Source organism: Equus quagga, chromosome 4 (assembly GCF_021613505.1).
Source record: "Equus quagga isolate Etosha38 chromosome 4, UCLA_HA_Equagga_1.0, whole genome shotgun sequence".
NCBI classification, from domain to species: domain Eukaryota; kingdom Metazoa; phylum Chordata; class Mammalia; order Perissodactyla; family Equidae; genus Equus; species Equus quagga.
In genome coordinates this window covers 98,759,059-98,784,895 of record NC_060270.1, presented here as the reverse complement: position 1 = coordinate 98,784,895, position 25,837 = coordinate 98,759,059, and the positions used below count along the sequence as shown (strand labels likewise).

Below are 25,837 nucleotides of genomic sequence, written 5' to 3'. Positions count from 1 at the left end.
TGAGAATTTTGATTTGCAGTACAGTGAATATTTTAGAAAATTTGGGGATAATAGACATTTTTACAAGAAGGACTCTTCTTATATGGGAACATGGTATTTCTTTGCCTTAGTCTGGACTTTATAATGTTCTTCATAAATCTTAAAAATGCTTGCTAGGTTCATTCCTGTTTTATGACTTTTCGGCTGTTTTGATAGTGTTTCTTTCCCCCATTATTACAAGTCCTTATCATTTATTGTGGCTATATGAGCCATTATTTCTTTTTATATCTTGTCCTTTGAATTCTACACTTAGGAAAACTGTTTTACTAAGTCTATTCTTAGTGAATTGTCTTGGATATTCTAGTTATACAACCACATCACCAACAAACCTTGCAGTTTTGTCTCTTTCTTTACAAATTCTATACCTCCTATCTGTGACACAGAATACAACAGTAAAGAGTGGGGAGGGTATTGTCATCACTGCCTTCCTTCTCTCTGTAATGGAAACACATTTCAACATTAAGGATGATATTTGGTGGGTGTTTCTGGCAGATACCCTTTACCCCATTAAGAAAGTTTTCCTTCTCTCCCCAGCCTATTTGGGACTCTTCAAAGCAAAGATGAATTTGGATAGCTATGGCATCTATAATAGCATTGAATTTCTTCTTTAATCCAGAAATTTAGTAATTTCTGTTAATATTTTATATCCTAATGTTGAACTATCCTTGTATTACTGGAATACATCTAACTTGGCTGAGAGGCATTATTTTTAATACACTAGTGGACTCAATTTGATATTTTAATTAGGACATTTGTGTCAGAATTAATAATTGAGATTGGCTTAATTTCCTCCCTCCCCCTTTCGCTCCCCTTTTCTCCCTCCCTCCCTTCCTTCCTTCCTTTCTTTTTACCTCTACATCTAGTTAGGATCAGATTAGTTTTATAGAATACATCATCTTTTATGCTCTGGGACAATTAATATGGCTTATCTCTATTGAAAATTTGATATAGCACTGGTAAAATCACTTGAATATCATGATGTTTTAAAAGATAGGCCTTTGACTACTTTCTCAATTTCTTCTATAATTTTTGGCCTGTTCATGATTTCAATTTCATCTCTCTCACACACAAACACATACATACACATATATTACCTATTTATAAATGGTTTATTTTCCCCCCAAATGTTTAAGGACGTGCTCTTGACTCAAATGGATTTGAATGAACCCATTCCATTAAGTTACCCTTATATTCGAATGAAAGCAGCCCACTTTACTGAAGTTATTTTTATTAGGTGTGGCTGATATTATTCATTTATTTCATGGTTGTTAAGGCAGTAAAATACTACATATATATATAAAATATATAAGATTATATATATATATAGATAGATCCGTATGTTTATACTTGGTTGGACATATTCCAAAATACTTTATTAATTAAGTGAATTTAAAAGAAAAATAGCTACTTTTTTTGATAAGGTAATAGTCTTCAAATAGAGAAAATACTCTGGTAATAAGGGACCAATCATATTTCTCTTAGAGACTTAATCTTTCTCAGAAAGTTATCTCCATATAGTAGGGCTACTTGTCTTAGGATGTAAATCGACTTCAGTTCAGTTCAACCCTCTTCACCTTTGTCTTAATAGATTAATGAAGAAAAATTGTTTTAGAAGAGTTTTCAACAAATCCAGAGTTAGGGATCCTTTGACTACTGATTACACTGGCTACTTTGTGTTTGTGATTGAAGAGAGTTCATACTATTAGGGTTTTATCTCCTCAAAGGGAACCATGTCCATGGAGATTGGGGAACTCATTAGCAGGCTGACATTTTCTTATAGAGGGACTTAACAGGCTATTGTCTTTGCATAGCATGTGTTGATTCTTTTCTCTCTTCTATAAGCCTGTTATTTTCATTCAGCTTTTGTTTTTTAAACCAGGGAAACCACGTGGTATGGGGAGGAACACAGTATAAATCAATCAAAAAGCAGAACTACTGTGATTGAAGTCGGGGCTGGAAATCTCAGAACGTCTCATGCCTTCTTCTTTCTCCTCCTCTTCCCTTCTTCCCCAGATAACTCAAAGGATCTCCTTACATTCTGAGGAGGACAGTTTTAAAATTATTGTAGAGACTATCTCCTAAAGACTCAATCAACTCCTCCGCACTTACAGACTATTTTGAATAGATACACTGACAAAGGTCCTTTTAAAAACCTGTACACCTACTGATCATCTCCAAGTGGCCCACGTACATTTCACATTTAAAAGAAGGCTTGAGGGGGCCGCCCCGTGGCGAAGTAGTTAAGTTTCCGTGCTCAGCTGCGGCGGCCCAGGGTTTCACTGGTTCGGATCCTGGGTACGGACATGGCACCACTCATCAAACCATGCTGAGGCGGTGCCCCACATGCCACAACTAGAAGGACCCACAACTAAAAATATACAGCTATGTACCGGGGGTCTTTGGAGAGAAAAAACAGAAAGAAAGAAAGAAAGAAAAAGATTGGCAACAGTTGTTAGCTCAGGTGCTAATCAAGAAAACAAAAAAGGTAGCTTGAAATGATCTTACTGGGTGGATTCATGAAAAACTGATCTAGATAATCTATTTAAGACCCCAGGTAAACTTAGTGGCTTAATCTCTTGGATAACACTATATTCTACCCATAGCTTCATGATTTGATTGGATTAAACTTTAATAGATCAGAAAATTGTTTTCTTGTACTTGTATTAAAAACACATGTGGGGGCTGCCCAGTGATTGAGTGGTTAAAGTTCTGAGTGCTCTGCCTGTGTGGCCCAGGGTTCACGGGTTCGCATCCCCAGTGTGGACCTACTCTACTCATCAGCCATGCTGTGGAAGCATCCCATATACAGAGTAGAAGAAAATTGGCACAGATCTTAGCTCAGGGCAAATCTTCCTCATGAAGAAAACAAGAAGAAGAAGAACACAATGGATATGATCTATTGTTAACTATTATTCATATTAGGTTTAAAGTTTTGTGTGTGTGTGTGTGCTGCTTTAAATACGTATGTCACAACTCTAAGCTAATATTTAGTTTGTTTCCACAATAGGATTTCTATTATATGGGCTTCATGACCTCTGTTTCTGTTATTTCCCTTTCCTGAGCTGGGGATTTTTAAGAGCCAGTCCTGATTGTAGAGTTTTAGTTTATGCTTTTCTGAAGCAGGCTACTCTTCTGTGGGGAACGCTCTTAGAAACCCACTGCCCCACAGAGTGTTTGGGAAAAACGGAGACACCCATCTAGCCAACCCAATCACTCAAAGAAGGTAAGAAATAAGACAAAACAGTTGTCACATTTAGTAGGCTCTCATATATGAAAGTAAAATTAAATTTATCTCATATAAATTCAAAATATTCCAATATTGTCTATATGACTTTAATCCATTTCCTCCGCTAGTCAGTTGCCAAATAAAGTCTTCCTGTGTAAATAAAGGCAAAAAGCCAAAATAAAACAAATAAGCAAACCAAAAAAAACAAAACCCTATGATATTCCAGGAAGCCAAAGAAAGGTTTCTTGTACAAATAAAGGCAAACAGCCAGAATAAAACAAACAAAAAAACTTACCAACTATCTTAAAATCAGAAGAACACAGAGGAATTCTTATTTTTTGAGCAACCACCTACCCTCCTCCCATGTCTACCCCAATGAACAGATGAGTTGGGCTAATGGTAATCCAGAAATTTCAGGCATTGGCTCCAAGAAGACTCTGCAAGCATACCTTGGGGCACAGCAGGAGGGATTTTCACATCTATCCCAGCCTTTAGTCTACTCAAGGGTGTATAAGGGCATCCTTTCTGCATGTATGAGCGTTTGGTAATGGATAGGGCAGTTCATACGGAATTAAGGTCATTTCCTTTGAAATTTATCCTTTTGAATTTTTATTACTTAAAATAAAACTCAATAGTAATAGTTTACTTTGTACCAAGTGCTATGCACGGACTATTTTATCTATTCCTCCCTACAAATTATTATTTTATATCTGTGAAACCTGAGGTTTAGAGAGTGTACCAGTCATCTTGGACTAGTACCATAAACTATAATAACAAATAACACAGAATGAGTGGCTTAAACAGTAGAAATTTATTTTCTTGTAGTTGCGAAGGTTGGGAAGCCCAAGATCAAGGTGCTAGCCAATTTGGTTCCTGATGAGAACTCTCTTCCTGGCTTGCAGACTGCCACCTTTCTTGCTGTGTCCTCACATGGCAGAGAAAGAGAGGGAGAGAGAGAGAGAGCGCACTAGCTCTCTGGGGTCTCATCTTACATGGACATTAATCCTATTGGATCATGACCCCATCCTTATAGCTTTATTTAACCTTACTTACCTTCCTATAGGCCCTATCTCCAATATAGTCGCATTGGGGGGCTTAAGGCTTCAACCTAGGAGTTTTGAGGGACACAATTCAGTTCATAGCAGAGAAGTTAAATGACTTTCACAAGGTCACAAGGCTGTTGAAGCAGCAGAGCCAGGATTTGAATCCAAGTTCAAACCCCCATTGTCAACTGTCTCACAGGTGTCTGAGAGTCTCATGGATGATTATAAAGTTGGCCAAGTTTGTCTTCTAGGTCCTCCCACCTTTCTTTCTATGTTCCATATGCTAGGCATACCCCTCTCACCTGCTTCCATCAAATCTTCCCCATGTTCCAACTCGTCTAGGGTTCATCTAATTTATATTAAAGATTAATGCATTCCAAGAGATTTGCATATTTATAAACAAAATTCCCCAAATAAGAAGAATGTCCACCACCCCCAATAACTGCATATTAGCTTTTGAAATACATGGCAGGCATATTTTTAAAGAGATTCTGTCCATGTCCATCAGATCACTCCTTACAGAAGATTTTAGTACTACAAAAATTTTCTGCCAGTTTAGGTTTTGTTCTTTGATGCTTTACAACAATATTAATTCTTTTTCTTCAATATCTACTGCTCTATCATTTTCTTTTTACAAACAAACATTTACTGAACACTTTCTATACATGGGATATGAGAGGAAATTTAAAAATAAGAGATCACTCTTGCACTCAAGGTAATTAGAGGAAATTAGATAGTGTGAAAACAGACTTGTGTACAATTAGCTGTAGTCTAAGTATACTGTGTCAAGTCGCAAAAGAAAGATCAGAAGAAATGAAATTTTTAATGAAATTTCAGAAAATCAAGTTACATATGAACTCTTTTTATTAAAGGAGATAGAATTCTTTTTATTTTGTTGTACTTTAATTTTATTTTACTGATGATGAGGCACTCCTGAAATCTTTTGAGCAGGTAGATAGCTTGATTTGATTCATTTTCAGAATCACCTTTTTAAAATAAAGGGGAGGATAAAGGGAAAGAGAGTTCAGGCTACTATTATTGTCTTAAGGAAAATTCTATAGAAAAGAAAAGTTGTAAACAGGAGAACACCTTTGTGAGTCAAGGGTTTGGGGCTTGAGGTCACATTTATATGAAAACGTTAGTGTTTCCCAACATTTTATCACAAAGCATACTGTTGATCACGGATGCTATTCAAAATATTTAATAAGTGATATGACACAGGTCCTGACAATCAGACCAGGGAACTGACCAATCAAAATAGACCAAGTCATAAATATGTAATTAACAAGTGTGACCCTACTGGTATGTACTGGCTGAATGTCAGATCTCCCTTTGATTCTGATTTTACAGACTTGGATCTCATGATTTGCAAGATTCTACTTGTTAAACACATTTCATAAGTTAAGTAGAAAATAATTTATTTTCCAATTTAATAATAGACCTATAATTTATGTCAGCTTAAGATCAGTATAACACACTAAATTGATACAATTTTAGCATCCATCTACAAAACTTGCTTGTTAGTTGGCCTGTGTGGCCTTATATCAAGCAAATATATAATTTCCATTAGGTTTTTTGAAATACTAAAATATTTATCTAACTTTATAAAATTCCTGGAGGACAGGTGGGCTGCTGTTCTCAGTTAATTGTGTTGGTCTAAGTCATGCACCTCATAGCCTGCAGCTGTTTTTAAAATCACACTCTCTCTCTGTACACACACACACACACACACACGTATTACATAAATGTCTTTATAATTGACATATTCTTTAGTTGACAAAGTCTCTATCGATTTCTTTTGATTTACCCGTTTATATTATATTATTTTACTCATCTGGCCCCTGAAGGCATATGTATTTGTAATCCCAGTTTAGATCTTTATATGTTTTTGGAGACATGGTTTTGTTCGTGTCATAGTCCAATTCCATTAATAATGAGTCATGCTGTGCTAGGGTTTTAAAAATTTCTGAGTTGGCTTTATCTCTTGAAGCACTGTTAACTCAGAAGATTTTGCGATTTAAATTTGGTAGGCTCTGCTTGAGCTGAATTCACCTTGACTTCCATCTTAGTTCAAAGTCTTTCTAACTCTTTTAAATTCTACTATTGACCAAACTGATTTTGAAAATCACAGTTGCCTTTTTATCATATGTAAAACTTCTCGTTTTGATTTTTGTTTTGATTGTTTCTTCTACTTGTGTCCCCTGCTCCTCCTCTGAAACCCATTCTCTCAACTCTACATGTCCCCAACCCCCGTCAAAAAAGCATCTGTCATCTTGGGTACTCATGCTGTCTCCCTTTGCCCATATGTGCATGCTGGGACCAACTGGTAACATTCTCGTGACACCTTGCTTTGCTTTTACCTTCCTGCCCTCTCTAATTCTCCCCCAGGACCACTTGCTGATGCTGCAGCAAAGTCCAGTCTAAGATATGGCCAACTTTGTGCTCGAATTGTGCTGGTCTGCCCCTCCCCTTGTTTCTTTAAAGATGATGGATAATTTCAGTCAAGACAAAGTAGTAGAAGGGCAACCAGAAAATGCTGAATGGTTACAGCCCAAGTAGCAGGTATAATGTCTTTTTGATGAACATTAATGAGCTAGGGTGTACTTGGGGGAAAGTACATTACAAGGACTTCGTGAGAGAATGTTATGACTGGACCCTGTAATTCTTGCTTATATTCACAAGAACTGAGTGTTCGCACTTCTTGACTTTTGCATAGCACTGCCCACATTAAGTAGGGGAGTGGATGGGAAACAAATGGCAGAAGTTGGGGAAGCTTTTTTCCTCCCTTAAAAAAAAAAAGGCAGATGGTGTTTTGAACATAATTTGCCACAGAACATGAAAGCATACGAGTTCTGGCTGTTTGAAGGAGAGAGAAAAAAAAAAAGTTGATTACTTTTAATGGTAAAAACTAGCTTTAGGTTCTCCCAAGGGGTTTAAAGAAAAAAGCATTGGGAAATGGGAGTGAACTGCAAGATAGCGTTTGTGTAACAAGGACTTCAAACCACAGAAGTCACATGGGCTCTTTCTGCTTTGCTACTTTTGATTACTTGTCAGATGGTTATACTTTTAGTTTCCCCCATCCTGCAAAGCCACTCAACCATGTGCCAGCTGCAGTAATCTTTATTCACAATGTCTTTACAAAGACTCATACAACACAGCAGCAATGGCAACTTGGTGGACTACTGTGCTGGTCCAGCGTATAGCTCTTACCCCACACTCACAGGCCGCCTCCAGATGGATGATAATAGAAGAATTCAAATGCTGGCAGACACTGTGGCTACTTTGCCCCGGGGAAGAAAGCAGGTATGATTACTATTTTGTACCTTTTAGAGTATTCATGTTCTCTTGCAGCAGAGTGATACGTTTGTGTGACTTCATACTAATAGTGTTATTTGAGAGGCTTTGGAATTAGTGACTAAGTGTATTGGTGAGGAAGGAGGCAAGGAGCCCAGAGAAGCTGTTGGACCAGTCCAAAGATTGAAGACCCAAATAAAACTTTCTTTTTTTAAGACAAAATTTAAAAGATTGTTTTTCTCATTTAAAGAGGTGTTCAGGTAAAATGACAACCATCAAACGCATCATACTTGAAGATAGTGTATATAGACATGACCAGTTTGAGAATTGTTGATCTTTTTCCCTGTATGTCTCGCATTGATTCTTTCCCTCCCAGCCTCACTCCCTGTCCTTGATAGTCATTTCTTCAGCTTTGGGGCATGGGCACACACCTTATGCTATTGGAATCAAGACTTTTGTTAGATGAGTGAGTGCCAGATTGAACAGCTGCCTGGCCACATAATAGCTGTGAGATCTTGAGCAAGTCACTTGCCTCTCTGAGATTCAGTTTTCAGTTTTCTAAAATGAAGATAATAATAGAACCACTCTGTGGGGCTCTTTTGTTGCTTAAGTGAGGAAATGTGCAATGCTTCCTGCAGACATTGACGTGTAGTATGTGCTCAACACTTATGCTATTACTTTTTTATTTTTACTGTAAAGTATTTCCCTAGAGAGGAAAACCCATTCGGAAAAATCCATGTACAACTGAATTTATTGTGAATTTTTTCATTCTTTAATTTTTTTAAAAAAATTAAATCATTACACTTCTTCAGATTTTGGTTATAACTCGCTATAATGCCCCAAGTACATATCTGAATTTAGATATAATACTTTACAGAAAATACTTAGAATTGTTTTAAAGCATGAATTTTTGCCTTTAAACCTTGCGTGTACATCACATGCTCCTCTTAAGCCTAATAATTTCAGGATTAGAGAGCGATAGCATAGCGGGAGAGTCATGATGTTTTTTCTGTGATGTACATAGTCGATTCCTTGGTATTTTTCACAATGAAGATAAGGGCATAATTTGCCATGGTTTGGATTATTGTTCTTTTTCGATCCAAAAGTGCTATTGTGACATTAAGTATAATATAATGATGAACATTTCTGTCAAGTTACTCCCTATCTGAAAATAAAGCAACTCTGAGAAGTACCAAAGTCTTTATTCAGTTTTCAGACATAGAGCAGTGTAGGAGGAGAAGATCAGATGAACCTGTTTCTTGCCCTTATAGGGTTTACAATTAAGGAGGCAGAACGAACAGGTGTTATACAATGTAAAACAACATAAATACTCTAATTCAAGTACATGCCTTTGAATACAACCTTGGCAGATAGATATTGCAGATATTGAAGGGTATTCCCAGATAGGGGAATAATTAATGCTGCGGCACAGATCTTGGGGCCTTTAGGACATGTTTAGGTAACAGCACATTATCATGTCAGGAGGACTTGTAAGTGTCTGTGTGGGGGGTGAGGGGAGACCTCAGGGCTGGGCTGCTTTACAAAACACTTGGACACTTCCCCTGAGAGAGCTGTAATCTGACCAACACAGGGAACCACCGAGCGTGTTTGAGCAGTAGTGGGTTTCAGGAACCTCACTCTAGAAACATGCTGTTGGTAAGTCAGCAGAGACTAGTGATGGGGGAGCAACTTTTGCAGTAGTTGGAGAAAGAGGAAAGAAGAGAATGGAGAGGAGACCCAAAGACTTGAATCTGAAAGGCAAGAAAGATGGAGGAGTCCACGTCAGGTTTTAAGCCTGAGTGAAGACAGCGTGAACTGAAAAATGCAATCAGTAGAAGGTTACTGGAGGAAGATAATGAGAGGGATATTGGCGTATGAAATGCACGAGTATGTGTGTGTATGCAGATAATATATGTACATACACATATACATATACACAGTCCCACACCAATTAATTTATTTGCATGTTCTCATCTTTTCTAGGTCTTAACTTCTCCCTTTTTTAATATTCTTTCCCATGGTAGACTCCTTTTCAAACTGTTTCTTACTGTTGTGAGAATTACTTTAAGGAAAAACCCCCAGCAAAACAAAGCCTCTTGTACACGAGACATTTGATTCTGTACGGTTATCATCAATGAGACCTGATGCAAGTTTATCCAAACATTTCAGAATTTTCCAAATGAGTGTTCATTTCCTTTAACCGGTTTTTAGAGAATAATCACTCATTTGGCACTGACTGAACTGCAGGCAACGAGATCCCTGTGAGGCAGTCATGCGAGCAGGTGTTTCTCTGCTCACTGTTATTTTCAACCTTTCGGGGCTGACGTCAACAGTTGAAACTTCTTGTTATTGTTGGCTTTGGTTTCTGCAAAGCTGTATCTGGGTAGCCTGTAGTTTCAGATTAATCTTCAGAATCATTTGAGTGTTTACACTCAGAATTGTTTAAAAATAGATTTCTGTGTGTGCATGTTATCTTAATACCTATATTTGTACGAGGTGACAGACACCCCAGTACGGCTCCTACTTCTGAACATAGTTCTAGAGAAAAACTCCCTAGAAGGGAAAACACTGTAGGAAGGAGACAGCAGGAAATAAGGATAGTCTTTATAAATGTTGTAATGTCAAAGGAGTGGTGATTGTACCTTACTGTCCACTCTCCCAAGGGTAGTAGGTGGCTTTTGGGAAATAATTTTCACTAAATGCTGTAGGGAGAACCAGGCACCTGACAGACAAGAAGATTAAATGTGCATTAGTGGTATCACAAACTGACTTTCTTTGCCTGATTTTCTTTTGGTTATCAAATTATTACTAAATAGGCAAGTTCTGGAAGGGTGATCTCACGTCAAAGTTCAGGTATGGAACATTGTGCTAAACTCTGTGATGCATGCACTTCTCAGATGGATTCTGCCCTTCATGAACCTTTCCATTATTTCTGGCTGCACAGTATCTCTTACCGAAACTCCCAGGTGTTCCTAACCGCAACAAGGTATTCTGATCATTTAATGAATAGTTTTTGGTAGAAAACTGTGTTAATTTCACTAGAAAAGAATTTGAAAAGTATTCCCTAATCCTATTGCTGCATGCTTAGAGTCAATATTCAACATTTTTTCTTGAAAAAGAGGTTGAGCTCACAGTGAGCCTTTCCTGGGGAGCTGCAACATTCTCTTTGGGTTCCTTCAGGGTACTTACAAGTTAGGAAATTGAGTTCAGATCCATTATTTTGCTGGATCTTAGAATAGTCTGTGGAGCCCTGTGTCCTAAGGTTCCTGACTTAAAAGAGAAAAGAAAACAGTGGTGTTCAGGGAAGAACTGCAGAGAGTGAAGTAGGGGACTGGAAAAGGAGGAGAGCACAAAATTTGGGGACTTTTGAAGCAAACAACAAAAACAAAACACCTCCTCTGTGCATAAGCACCTTTCCCTCCCCACCCCTCAACACTTTCAGGAAATGAGAGCACAGCCTGGGGACCAGGAAGTAACTGTCTGTTACTTAGCCACAGAAGTGGCTACAGGGTTGAACTTTGACCTCCTCTGAGGCGGGCTGGCTATCTGGCTGAGTTGCAGATTATCCTATCTTTAGCAGACTGACAGCTGAAGTATTTGGTCTTGGTTTTCCACTAAAGAGGGACGTCGTGAATCATTGCATAGCAGCAAATATTACGTTTTGAATATTAATGCCTGATCTTTTGTGTCATCTGACTAACAACAAAAGAAGAGGGATCCTAAGCCAAACCCCAGGTAGCTTTATATTAGTGGCCAGCAAGGGGTTAAGGAGCTTTGTCTACTCTGCAGTCATAATTAAATGTGTAGTTTGCAGGCGTGCCAAATCGCTAAACCTAGATTTCTCATATTAGATAATGTGTAATAAAAGACAGCTGTTGCCAGCATATGCTGTTCACTGCACAGCAGTTCCTCATTCATGAGTTTTGGTATCGTAGCTACAACCCTGAGGAAAGGCTCTGGCTGGGACAGAAGTCTGGGGAGCAGGGACTTCCCTGGTTAGATCCTAGAATAGGGCTGCTCACTCGAGGGAAAGGGCTGCAGGGAAAACTTCTTTCAAAGTGGAAGACCTTGATAAGACATTAGACATATTTCATTTCACACCGGCAGATAGTTTAGTGTGCAAGCGAGGTTGAACCCTGAGAACATTCCTTTCCACATGCCTGAGTCTGACAGCCCAGATCAAAAACAAGGAGCCTTTGTGTCAAGATGTGGCACGTGTCAGAGAATTTGATGGTGCCTAATTTATTTAAATTGTTTTTTATTTAAATGTTAGGTGCCTGAGACAGGCTCATTGCTGATCCAGAGTGGAAACTAATTTATAATTTGCCTTAGTGTGATTTTTTGTGTGTGTCACTGATAACCCAAATCAGTCAGTCCGCAGGAACTGAGTATCTGCTCTGCATCTCACACTGTATAAGACAAATATTAGCTAGATAGAAAGGTTAGCATGAGGTGGGGTGGGGAAGTGTCTTCCTCTGTAGAGGTCATGGATTTGTTTCGTAGCCATAAAAGATTTTAGATTTGAATCTATCTAGAATGATTTTTGATTCAGAAGGCAGGTAGAGGGTTGACCAGATGAAATCTTGAGGTTCCCATTAATGCTATGATTATTTGCCTAGCAAAAGGACATTTAAAATTGCCGAGGAAAGGCTCAAAATTTTAATAATTCATTAATTCTTGCCAACATTCATTCATTTAGCAACACACTAATTTACTTTCTTTTCTACTAGTCCTTTTTCTATCGTTCTTGCTGTTTTTGGATTGAGGTTTTTTTTTAATCTTGTTTCTTTCCTTTCATTTTTAATTTTGCTACATATTTTGGAGTTTTAAATTTTATTTTATATTTTTTGATGATTACCCTTGAGTTTTTCCTATGAATATTTAATATAATGAAGGGCAAAGCTGAAGATCGTAACACATTCCTCCTGAACATGAGTATTTTACTTGGGATTCCCTCCAGCACTTACTCGCTTGTATTGGTGTCTGGTAGTTTACTTCTGTTTGTCTATTTAGCTGATTTTAAGTTTCCACTCTATTCCAGGCCCTGTGCTAGGCATTGAGGTAGAAAGTAAAACAAATACATTCCTCAAGAGGCCCAAAGCATACGGATAATTATGTATAGAAGAGAGGTATTTGATTCAGTATGCCCTTCATATGAATATACATATATACCTCCGTATGTGAATAATCTGATGAATATTGATACGAGAGTAATATTTTAAAATATAAACCCAAGATACAGATAACATAATTAGATATGACCTACCTAAGTGCCTTACAATCTGAAATAAGGATAAAAGCCAAGCAGATGCAAAGAATGAAAATAAGATTAAGAAAATGTGAGTACAATATAAGGGAGAGATTGAGAAGGTTTGGGAATGTCAACTTTATTGCTCTCTTCCACAAGAAGGCAGCCTATTACACAGTTGTTAATGGTACACATCAGAACAAATTCAGACTGAAACAAACCATACAAATTGTTGTAGGCTTTCCACAGTTAGTCCTTATAAGTTGAAAACAGATACTTTTTAGCAAATCTAGAGAATCTTTTGGGGTCTGAGCCTTCCTATTGCAGTCTTCAGGTTGATTTAAGTGATTTGTGGTCCAGAATTGGAATTCTGGACCACTCAAATTGGTGGGAAGAGATCAGCCCTCCATTACATTAACTTTACTGACCAATGGCTTAATTCTGAACACTGAGCCATTCCAGAAAATTTGTGAGAATGTTGACATTTGGTACCTGATAATTTGAATTCCTTACAGTGATGTAGGCTTCTCTCCTAACAAATGTCCTGATGAGCATTTCATTTGTGCATTAATTTCTTCTATGTACTTTTACCTTTTGATTTTCACCCTCTGCTCATTTTATTTTTATTTGTTTGGACTATGCATTGATCTCCTGACATCTTATGTATTCATTGATGTATGACAACTATATCAGGTTAACAGATAAACACCATGTGTGAGCTAGTAGTAGCATGAGCTTGTTTTGGGCCCTTGGACTAACACTTGAGAAAGGGCTAATTAACGTTTGTTGATTCCTAAACAAACAGACGAAACAAAAAACACACAAAAACTCTCTGCAGTCACCTAAAAAACAAGATGCCACCTTTTGTTAACTTTGCCTCTGTTTACAATGATAGAATGGATCCTGGAAGCTTATGTTTATATAATCTTTTTCCAAAAGATGCAGAGGAATGAAGGTGTTATTATTTATCCCATTCTGACATTCCTTTCCTGTCTTGGCTGGAAATCTCACCGCCCTCTTCCAAAACAATTCAAAAATAAGTTACAAACAGAATTGAAGTTTTGTGTCCCAGGTTTCACTTGATTTGTGTTTCTGTATATGAGTTGGTTGTTTAGAGATTATTTTATCCCACTAAAAACAGTAACATATTGAACTATTACAGTAAACACAGTCATTTCATCAGCATCTCCAAAAACTATCAAGTATTTGGGTTTTATATGCCAGTCTATGGGTGTTATTTTTCTTCGGATTTCAGTGTGATTATAAATTACTGTGGTTAATCTTTCAGAGGCTATTTTAAATACAGATTAGATATGAAGTTCTTTCTGGAAGCTTTGGAGTTTTGCCACATTAACTCCCTTGCCACAGTGTATTATTATCAGAGCCTCTTTTAATCTTTTAAACAGAATGCCTGAATGTTCCCTTTCCCAGCAATCCTTTGCTATCACCAGAGAATGGAAATTACTGCTTTTACGTAACAATTTCCCAGGAGCTGGGCCAAAGAAGGTGATAAAGAACAAAGTCCTTTGTGATTTAGAACATGTTACAGATGTGTCTTAAGGACCTTTCAATAACTGTGCGCTTGTATTTTTCAGCTTGCTTTGACGAGATCAAGTTCTTTAGGTGAATTTTCCTGGTCTCAAAGGTAAAGAGATTCTTTTATTTTTTGGTCTCTCACCAAGATATTTAGGAACACAGCTCTCCAGGCTGTTGATAAGGCATACACACACACACACACACACACACACACAGAGTCATACATACTACAATTTACATAAATGTCAGCTATTTTTAATTGACAGTTATTTTTAATAAGTATGTGCCAAATGTGATACTTTGATCTTCATGCATAGTTATGTTTTTAATTTTTTATTACAGAAAGCTTGTGACTGTGGAAAAGCAGGATAATGGAACATTTGGATTTGAAATTCAGGTGGGCAGCTTTCAAGTTTTCCAGACTTTTAATGAAGAAAGTGGCATTGGTAGTGTCATGATATTTACAAAGAAAGAATGAAGTCAAGATTAGAGAATGATTTGGCTGTTTTTGGTAGTTTTTCAGTGTGTTGGGTACTATCAATGAAAGAAAGCATTGACGCAAATAAAAAAAACCCCTGAGACATGCTCACCTCCTTGTTCTTAGTTGCGGCAGTATTCCCTTATGTCTGAGACTGACCAGAAATGCTTGTACTCTTTATAGATGTGCATTATATATATATCTGCATTTCTTTATGTTTTGCATTATCGTTTTTTATGGTGTATATCAGATTTTAAATTTATACTTTGGAATTCAAGAAATACTTGAAAGCATATGCATTTGTGTATATAGACCATGTATTCATGTACAGCTCCTGTTGCATTTCAAAAAGACTAAAGGTTTCATATTGTATATAATGAGAAATTTGTGCTTTATTCTTCTTAATGACCACACTTTATAATTATTATTTGAAGCACTTAGGAACATTTGGCTCTACTCATGCTCTAGGAAATTTTTAACACTCTTCTTAGGTTTCTCTGTAATTGCCTAAGAATTTTATTTCTTATTTGCTGTCTGCTTTCTCGTGGCCATATTTGTAAAGATGGTGAGTTAGGTCAAATAAAGTCTAGACCAATTAAGTGTGACAGTAGTAGCTTAAGTATTACTGTTTTTTTTCCATAACACTTTTGCATTTCTTTTAGATGTGTTTTGCACAATCATATTTTTATACTGTACCTCAGCTTTTAGACCAGCTTTTTAGATCTTAGCTTTGGTGCTGCTTTCAGAAAACTTTGGTGACTGAATATCAGCCCCACAATTGGAAAGTCAGTGTATACTTTAAGATTAGGAACAGGAAGCTGCTACGTAAAACATGCTTATGAATAAAGAAGCCAAATGGAATCTGCTGAAATGAACAGGGAGAAGGCTATAGGAGAAAAGAAGATGCCATCTACTTTCTGAACTCTTCTACTTTTAAATTTGGTGAATTCTGTAATTCTTCCATAGTACTGTCTCTTTTTTCCCATTCACATGAAACATGCTCTTTTCTGTCTTAGAGACACTGTGCTTTTTGTGACTGCTTCTTTTTAAGTGAGAATTATCCTCAAGGATGTACAGCAATTGCTTCTGAAAACAGGATCAATGACTACTCACCCTGCTGAACGTGACAAATGAAGATTTTTTTTTCTTACTCTTCTGTGGTATATATCACTGCTTCCCCATGTTTCTCCCCCACGCCATAAACACTTACTCTACATGGAGCAAGAATCAAAACTATCATTAGTAAGCAACAGGCTGCAGCACTGTGAACGTTTGTAGATCAACATGAGCTGATCGCTTCACCTCTGCGCTGGAGCGTGGGTGTTACCTCACTATGCAGGAATCCACTCCTCTGCAAATTCTGTTTGGTGTATGCTTTCCATGACAAGCTCCAGTCATAAGATTTGGAGAAGTCATCAAATAGAAGAGATGTTCTGGCAACTTTGTGAAGACCAGATAGAGTCTAATGTACCCATATTGTGCACCCATTGTTAATACATAGTTGAGTCTTGATCCATCAGGTGAAGGCCATGTTGGAAGAAAACAAGTTCACCTCCTCTCTGGTTTCCTGTGGGTGCTATGTTTATGCTGCTAATGAGAGTTATGCAGCATGACAGGAACACAGACTTTAGATTCATGCACACCTCAGCTGACATTCTCTCAATGCTACCTTATGAGATCCTTAGGAGTTTCAAATGAAATAACACATATAAAATACTTAATAATGTGCCTGGTACCCCAGTGAAAGATCAGCACACGACAGGCATTAGAATGAAGATCACTGGGCATGAGAAGGGGTGATGTGACTTTTATGTCTCTAAGAAGTGCGGGTGATCATTCTGTCATTGGCCCCTAAAAATGGCAGCTGGAAGACTGGGTAAGAGAGAGAGAGAGAGAGCAATATCCAAATAATTATTACTTTCCAAAACTTTGGGGACTCTGCCTTCTCGTCTCTACCTCTAACCCACAAATTTTACACTTCTTGCAAACATATATATAGGCGCCAGCTGTGTCAGTCAACATGTTTTCCCCTTTACTGTACTCGCTCTGATCACAGGACATGGACGGCAGATACTCACTGCTAATGAGAATCGTTATAACTGCGGTTTCCCAAAGGAGTGCATGTTATAGCTGTGCCACATGAACAAGACTACCTTTGCATCTCTGGAAGGATCCGGGCCATGCCAAGAAGACTTCCTGGTGGAAATATTAAAGGGGTCTCTGACATAGATGGGAAATATATTACATGATCTTCAAATGTCTCTTCTCTCTTTAAGAAACGGGGATTCTAAATGCCTTATAGAGTGGATAGAAATCCCTCACAGGTTAACATAAGCAAGTTTCTAGAAGTTGCTTGCACTTCTACATTGACTTTTAGTTCTGGAGCCTGTATGTCTGTAAAGCAAGAAGGATTGAACATCAGACAATTTCTCCATAAGACAGCAGTGCTATAATGTGGTTTAATTTTAGGAATCAGATGTTTGAAAGACTTGCTCAACTCAGAATGCTGATTTTGATTCTAAATGGAACTAGACCTCATAACTTAAATGTGTGAAAAGAAAAATAGGTTTGTTATAGCTCATTGGGCCACTGTATCTAACAAAACATTTATGCAGCGTTCTTGGTACAATTTGAAAAAAACTCAAAAAACAAAAACCAAAAACCAAGCTGCTTTTGCTAAACCAAGGCAAGAGACAACGCGTGATTTTTTCTAATTTACTTGGGTGACTAATGAACCGGTGAGTATTCAGGGCAGGCGTACCAGACAGCGCTCAGAAATGAAGGTAATTGAGTCAATTATAGTACTTTTGAATTAATGCAGGGCAGATTGTCATTATTTGCAGAACTCTGATTTGAAATAATTATTGTTGGCATTTCTCCCTTGCTGGATGTGTACTGTTTCATACGCTCCTGTAATGAGTGCTTTAACTTGGGAGAACCACATAGAGATTTTTCTTTGCTCTTGTCCACTATTGTTTCATCTCGTCGGGAAATGAGAAACTTAGTTTTTCTTAATAAATATGCAATTATGATAGCAACAGGGGTCTCTTGGGCTTGAAGATATAAAATCTTGAGCCAGTCGTATCTCACTTTCTTTCTTGAACGAGATGGTTTTTTATGAATGGGGTTGGCTACAGATTGTGTGGTCGAATTGCAAGATCGGAGCCTTTGATTCAGTTGATATTCAGGAAAGCCTTTCCAAATTGTTCTTTGCACTTACCTATTATACCACTTAAGGTAATTGACACCATTCTATTTTTGGATAAATAGATTCTGAGTTTTTTGAATAGTAATTATGTATCACTTTAATTTTTACAGACTTACAGGCTCCAGAACCACAACACCTACCCCTCAGAGATGTGCACACTAATCTGCAAAATCCAGGAGGACAGCCCAGCACACTGCGCTGGCCTGCAAGCTGGTAATTTATGACTTTTTGCTCATGTTAGGAATTATTTAAATGGCAAGAAATCTTTTTGTTAGTGAAGGTCAGGATGTGATTGTTGCTTCGGATTTTCTTAGCTCCTTTGTGTTGCTGAGGTTTGGGGCTGGCTTGTTTTGTTTCATTTGCATGTCAGGAGATACTATTTAACCAACTGCTTTAACGCTCATTTTTCTTGGTATCTCCCAGGTGATGTCCTTGTAAATATCAATGGAGTGAGCACAGAAGGCTTTACCCACAAACAAGTTGTTGACCTGATCAGATCGTCAGGAAACCTGCTAACGTAACTATCTGTCTGCTTCCTGTAGGGCTTCAAAAATGTTAAGGTCTCTCATAATGCCTGTTGAGTGAATGAATAGGCTTTTTGTTCAGTATCACAAGAAGGGAGGCAGTGCACCATAGCTTTGGGATTGGGTACAGACGTTTTTATCAGTTCCTTTTGTTTCTCAAGGTTTCCTCCAACTTGAACATACTGTCAACATCTGAAGTCAGAGGACATCAATAGTCTAAACGTCTGTGTGGGAGGGATAGCATTTAAAATTTTTATTTTTTATGTCAAATTTCAATTAGACTGGCACACATTCTCTTTGAATGGAGAGGAACTGGTCCAATTTCCATGGTTGATATAATCTTGTACTTAGAACAAATAAACGGTCAGCAGGGCTGAGTTTTTCCCTCTTATACCTCAGGCCAATTGTTATTTCTCCTCTAGTGTTCCATTTGGAAGGAAGAACTAAGTTTACTCAACCCTCCCTTCCCTGTAACACAGACAGTCACACCTGCTAATATTCCAAACTTATTAATGGAGCACTGGTCTCCCCAGTGAGAAATTTGACTGACTTTTCCACCATCCAATCCTTAGACCCTAATAAGATTCTAGCAATTTGTTAAAAGATGAAATTCACTCATTTGTTAAAATGACATTTATTGGGCAAATACTATGTTTCCAGCTCTGTGATAGGCTCGGGGAAGACAAAGACAAAGACTCTTCTAGTGCTTTATTAGTTGTGGAAGGAGATGGGTAAGAAAAGCCTACAAAAATGAGCAATTCTGTTATTTCAATTATTGATGACTAGTCTGAAGAAAGTAAACTAAGGAATGGGATAGGATATTAAGTAAGAGGGCTGCTATTTCAGCTTAGATGTTTAATGTGGCCCTCTCTGAGGAGGGGAAATTTGAGCTGAGACCTAAATGAAGAGAAGGGAAAGTTATAGGAACTCCTGGTGAGAGTATTTCAGGTAAAGGGAGAGGTCTCTGAATTCTCAAAAGGGGCTTGGCACCTTCAAGGTACAGAGAGAAAGCCAATGTGATTGGTGGATGGTGGATTAGGGAGAGAATAGCAAGAAATGACTTGGTCGTGGGGCAGAGCATGGGTCTCATCAGTCAGGCTAAGTTGTTTAGGTTTTATTCTGATTAAGATGGGTCCTATATAATCTCATTCATTCTTCACAGCCACCTTATGAGGTTAGTTGTATTCCTATTTACAGATGAAGTGACTGACCTTAAATGAAGGCTGTGTTAAGGTCAACCATCTAGTAAGTGACAGGGCTGGGATTTGACCACCTGCTCTGGATGCCAGGATCTATTCTCTTCGGTTACACCACAGCTGCTCATTGCAAGCTGCCAGTAGAAAATCCACTAGATGCTCTTCAGTGATTCTAGTCTAAAACTTCAAAGGATATTTTGAGCATATGTAGAAGTAGTTTTGAAAGATGACTGGTGGTGATAGAGGACTGAGTCCAGTTCTATGGATCCTGTGAGTTCAGGGTTAAGGATGAGGGCACTCTTGCTTCAGAGAACCCTGAATCTAGAACATAAGAACCACTTAGAGTCCAAGAAAACATGCTGGTGGTTAGAATCAGAAACCTATATTCCAATGGGTGCAGTAGGCAGACTTAAGGTGGATAATTAAGGAGTGATGGGAAAAGACAATTAGAAATCCAGAGATCGGGAAAATGAGAGATAGTCTGTACAAATACTGCTGAAGAGAGCAACTAGTCTTTGCCTATGATTTTGCCCATAGACATCTATTGCTTGGGTGGGTCAGACTGACGCTGAGTCCCAGTGAAACAGATTTATAGGGATCCTCACTATTTCCCAGAATCAAGACCGCCCTCATGAAAAAGCAGACAGCAACTTGGCTTGCTATCGTCTCATTCTTTTGGGTGTGATGCTATTAGAAATAAGGGAAAATTGGTCTCCACATTTAATGCTATTATTTTACCATGCCTTGAAAAATTTCTTGCATCTTTATAAATAGAGTTACAGCTTATGTATTGGAAGGAATTTGAACCAACACTTTAAAAATGCTTAGGTGTGTGACTCAAACATAAAATTTATTATCTTATTCAGATTGATGGCTTGGTAGTCAAAATAAAGGCCTCTAACTTGAGCTCACAAAACAAATCAAATCACTCAGGATAGAACAAGTCTATCTATTTTTAGAAAGACATTTGGTATAGATAGGGAGAAAAGAACATCACTGAATTGATAATTCTAGGATTAAAGTTCATAAACTTAAAAGATTTAGAGATGAAAGAGTCATATGAAGGTTATTATCTTATAGTAGTTCTGGTTCAATTTGTCCTAGTTCCAAATTAAGACAATTTACAGAGGTAAAGGCTTCTGGAATCAGAGAGAGGAAAGGAATTTTTCCTGTGTCAAGAAACAGCATGTTGATTTCACTATTTGAAAGTCCCTAGTGCCTGTTGTTTGCATTGCTGTACCGTCATGCTCAGCATGGGGTCTAGAGTCTGGAACACAGTAGATGATCAATAAACATTCACTAAATGAAAGAGGTGATTCAACCAAACCCCACAAGAATAGATTCTAGCGGAGAACACCATCATTGTCATACAGTGGCTTCACTAAAATGGGCTGCAGTTTACACCTTAACCAGACTCTTTACTTTCAGCCACATTCTCAAGGGGAGGTGTTTTTTGTTTTTTTTCCGTTTTCTTTCTCTGAATGTTGTCAGAAGATTTGGCCTACGTCCAGATACTTTAAGTGCTGCAAGAATCGTAACATTTATGTTGCTTTTTAAAAATAGCTAGTGCTCAAAGTGTAGTACTCCATAAGGATGGTACTTGTTCAAAAGAATCATTCATGCTACTCCCCCCCGACCACCTCTTTTTTCTTAAAACAGGATAGAGACTCTTAATGGAACAATGATTCTCAAAAGAACAGAGCTTGAAGCAAAGCTGCAAGTTTTAAAGGTAATTTAATTTAATACAGTGAGGCACATTTTTCATCCTTGACTGTGTGATCGGTAGAATAAAGATCTATTTGAGGAGTTGAGATAGCCCTTGAAGATGAAATGTCGTGATGAGTCTAAGCTGAATTATCAAGAGCCACACAATTACCTTCGCAGGAATATTAAATTCCACAAACCAGTGCAAATCGCTTCCTTCCTTCCTCTGTGTGTCTGTGAGGCTCAGAAAGGCAACAGGAAGGCACGTGATTTGAAGAACTTTTCATTAATGCACCTGTGATCTCTCTTGATTTACATTTTGTTTGGAAAAAACAAAGAAGGAGGAGCTGGTCTTCTCATTTTCCCAAGTGCTGCATGTGTGTGCAGGAAGGCTGGAATTTTTGCTTTTCCCCCGTCCTCTGTGTCCTTCCGTTCTGCCTCATTCTTACTACAAAAATCACCTCCTTCTACTTCTGTGACTGTCCTTGAATTTATTTTTATTGGCAAACACACTGTCAACTTCGAAGAGGAAAAATTAAAGTTTCCAGGAGTTAGTGGACAATGCAGGGTTTTCAGTGGAAATTCCCAGAATGGCTCTTTGCGGGTCTTAAAAATCTTAGTTTGCTATACTGATGTGGTTCTGCCAGGCCTTGAAGTCCAGACCCTCACTCATGAGCATCTGAGTTGTAGCCTTCAGACCCCTGCCCCAACCCCAACTGACCTCTTTATCCAGTGCTCCCCGCTGCATGGCAGGGAGGCGTCTGTCTGCGCAGACTGCACAGCTTATCGCAGGCAGGGTGCTCATGTGGACTTTGTTTAGCAATAGCTGCCATTTGCTAGTTTTCTTCATGAAGTATCCCCTTCACAATTATTGAGCCCTTAGTTACTGGAGGTAGAGTTCCTATATTTCTATTTCTATTTTGTCTTTTGTATTCCTCTCTTCCTTCACGTCTAATTCATCAACCAGCCCTGTTTTCTTTGTCAACATTGGTTTTATGTTCCTCTTATTTTACTTATCACTGTGATTTTTTTGACTCAATTTGTAAATTTCCTTGAAAAAAATCCTCAGTTCAGATTTTGGCACCAATTGCATTGCATTCATAGGATAAGTGAGATCAATTGATACCTTTACTGTTTTCACTTCAAACACAGGATCTCAATCTTTTCATTCAGGTCTTTTATGTACTTCAAAGACATTTTGTAATTCCTTCACACATTTTTACATCTTTTATTATATTTATTCTTATGTACTTCTAATTTTTATTGCTATAGTAAATATGATCTTTTAATTTTTCAGCTGCTTATTGCTGTTGATTTTTGTGTAAATTTTTAAATCCAGTAGTCTTGGTGAGCTGCCTTTATTCTAATATGTTTGTAGATTCCCTTAGATTTTCTATATAGATATCATATCATCTGTGGATAATGAAAGTTTTGCCCCTTTACCCCCAATCATTCAACTAGTTTATTTTCTTCTCTTATAACATTGGTTAGGACCTTCAGTATTTTTTAAATAGTGATAGTCTTATTCTTGACTTTAAAGGGAATGCCTCTAACATTTTATTATACATTTTTGTAAGGAGGAAACAGTGCTTCATTGTATGTAGGTTTTTAAAACTGTCAAAAGTTAATTTGTTTTTTTCAAAATGGAGATAGTGAACATCTTTTTTTAAAAAAAAGTAAAACTGGTTTCTTTCAACCTTTTGTAGAAAAAGGAAAGAAATGTACAAAATAAACTGGTGATGTTATCTAAAACATAAGTAAAAAATAGTTTTATATTTCATGGAATAAAATAGTGTCTTGCACAACACATATTTCATGCTTCTATGCAATTTCTGCTCTTTGAACGTTTTCTCTTGAAGTTTTAATATATATACATAACTATTATTTTTTCTAACAATGTATGAATTTTTCAGTATCTCCATCCTCTCCCAGAACATCACGAGGACCTTAACATGCTTTAAATGTCCATGTCAGACCTCATCTTCTTTATTATTGCTTACTTTATGGAAAATTTTGTCAATTTTTGAAATGAAAAAATATAGGTTTTTGTTCTAAATAACTGGTATACAAATATACTAACCTGTTGAATTGATGTGCTTGCTGTCATTTTTTTGTGTTCTGTTCCCTACCTCTGGGCTTGCTCTCCTTCTTGCTGTCGTACTTCCTCTGGGGAGGGCAAGCAGGTCTTTCTTTGTCAAAAAGATATCTTTATTTCACCACTACTGTCGAAGGAGAGTTTTGCTGGGTAATTGTATTATTCTAAATTGATATTTCGTTCCCTTAGCACTTTGGATGTATTCCTTCTTTGATATTTTTGTTCATGAGCGAGCTCCTAATTGTTTATCATTCATAATTAATCTGCATTATCTATATTTTCTTCTACAAGTTTTAAAGCTTTTCCTTTTTACGTTTAAGTCCTTAATTCACCCAGAATTAATTATTGTATAGAGCTGGAGATAGGATTCCAATTTTATTTTTTTCCATATGAACACTCAGTTCTCCCACACCATTATTTTATGGAACTCCATTTCCCTCAACTGACCGGCAGCGAAACCTCTATTTTTAAGCCAGTTGCATATATGCACGGATTTTCTTACAGGCTCCCAATTCTGATCCACTGGTTGATTTGTTTATATAAAACTCAGTTAGTATACCTGGTAATAAATCTTGATATTTCACTGGGCAAGCTTTCCAGGTTATTCTTGGTTTTTTGATCTTCTATGTAAATTTTAGAATCAGATTGTCAAGTTCCCATAAATAAGCGTTAGAATCTTGGTTGGTATCACATTTTATATAGATAGATAAATTTTAGGAGATGATATCCTTATGGTGTGCATTTTCTCACTGATGGATGATCTCACCATTTTTGTTTTCTTTATGTTTTTCAATAAAGTCTTATAATTTTATGCAAATAGATCCTATATATCTTTTGTTAAGTTTATTCCTTTGTAACTTATGATTTTTTGTTCGTATTATAGTTTCTTTATAAAAATTTGATCTTTTAATTGAGATTAATGTAATGGATATGTAAAATAAATTTTTCTATGCTGTAATTATAATCAAACACCTTGCTAAACTATATAATTTCTAGTAAATTATCTATAGATTATTTTGGGTTTCCTATGAACATAATAACTATATAGTAAGAATGACATTGGGTTCTTTTTCTTACTTTACTACACTGGCTGAGGCCTACAATACAATTATAAATAGGAACTATGATAGTAGGCATTCCTGTTTTGTTCTTGACTTTAAGGGGAATTCTTTTGACTCTTTTCTATTAGGAATGAGTTCTTTTTATGAATATACTTTTCGGGTTAAGGAGGATCCCTTCTATACCAAGTTTGCTGATAGTTTTTATAGAGCTTGTGTATTAAATTTTATCAAAAACTTTTCTCTGCATGTGTTAAGATGACCCTCTCGTTTATTTTTAAAAATCTATCAATACAATGAGTGACATGTAAAGATTTTCTAATATAAAGCCACTCTTGCATTTCTAGAATAAACTCAACCTGTAATTTATAATCATCTTTTATATACTTGCAGATTTGATTTGCTGACATTTTCTTTAGAACTGTTGAGGGCAGCTTCATTTTACAGGTAGAATGGCCTGTAATTTTCTTTTCTCAGTCTATCTTCCTTTAGTTTTAGTCTCCAGTTTACTGGACTTTTAGCATGATCTGGGGACTATCTTCCCCTTTTTTCCCCTTTGGTAGAGTTCTTGTAACGCTATCTGAATTAGCTGTGCTTGAGCCTCATTTTTGGCGGAAAGACTTCTAAACTCTGTTTCAGTTTCATTATTAGTTATAAGACTGCCTAGGCTTTCTGGTTTTGGTTTTTGGGCCTATTTATTGAATTATGTTTTTGTTAATAAAGTTTTTAAATTTTCGAATTTCTGGCATGAAGTTGATAATAAACATTCTCTTCTCATCTTTCTCTTTTCTATCACAACTGTGATTATGTTCCATTTTTATTTGTACTACTTTTTATGCCTTCTCTTCTTTTTATTCTTCGTAATTCTCTCTAGAGTATTTTCTACTTTTGAGTCTTTTCAAAAACTGGTATTTCAATTTGTGGCACTGGTTCATCTTTTTCTGGTTGCTTTTAAGATGTTCTTTTGTCTTTATTGATCTACAGTTTCACCACAGTTTGATAAGGTCTGGACTCATTTCTCCATTTATACTGCTTAGAATTTGCAGTGCCCTTTCAATCTAAAGACTTGTGACTTTCTTCATTTTTGGAAAGCTATCAGCTCCATCTCTTTAAATATACCTTCTTCACCATTCCTTGAATTATCTTCTGGTATTTCTGTTAGACATATTTTAGTTTCTTGATTTATCT

At 37.1% G+C, this 25,837-nt stretch overlaps 1 protein-coding gene across 7 annotated transcripts in view; it reads left to right on the top strand.

Annotated features, from left to right (window-relative positions):
* The window catches only part of CYTIP (cytohesin 1 interacting protein), a 67,129-nt gene that overhangs the window by 33,408 nt on the left and 7,884 nt on the right, over nt 1-25,837 (top strand). For 3 of the 7 annotated variants that reach the window (XM_046659070.1, XM_046659071.1, XM_046659069.1), the window contains 5 exons: nt 14,446-14,495; nt 14,729-14,783; nt 18,183-18,285; nt 18,496-18,589; nt 21,452-21,521. In XM_046659070.1, coding sequence (XP_046515026.1) covers nt 14,446-14,495; nt 14,729-14,783; nt 18,183-18,285; nt 18,496-18,589; nt 21,452-21,521 — 372 coding nt within the window. Of the gene's footprint in view, nt 1-7,359; nt 7,612-12,544; nt 14,357-14,445; nt 14,496-14,728; nt 14,784-18,182; nt 18,286-18,495; nt 18,590-21,451; nt 21,522-25,837 lie in introns of those variants that run through there. The other 4 variants (XM_046659067.1, XM_046659068.1, XM_046659065.1 and 1 more) reach the window with 3 other exon arrangements.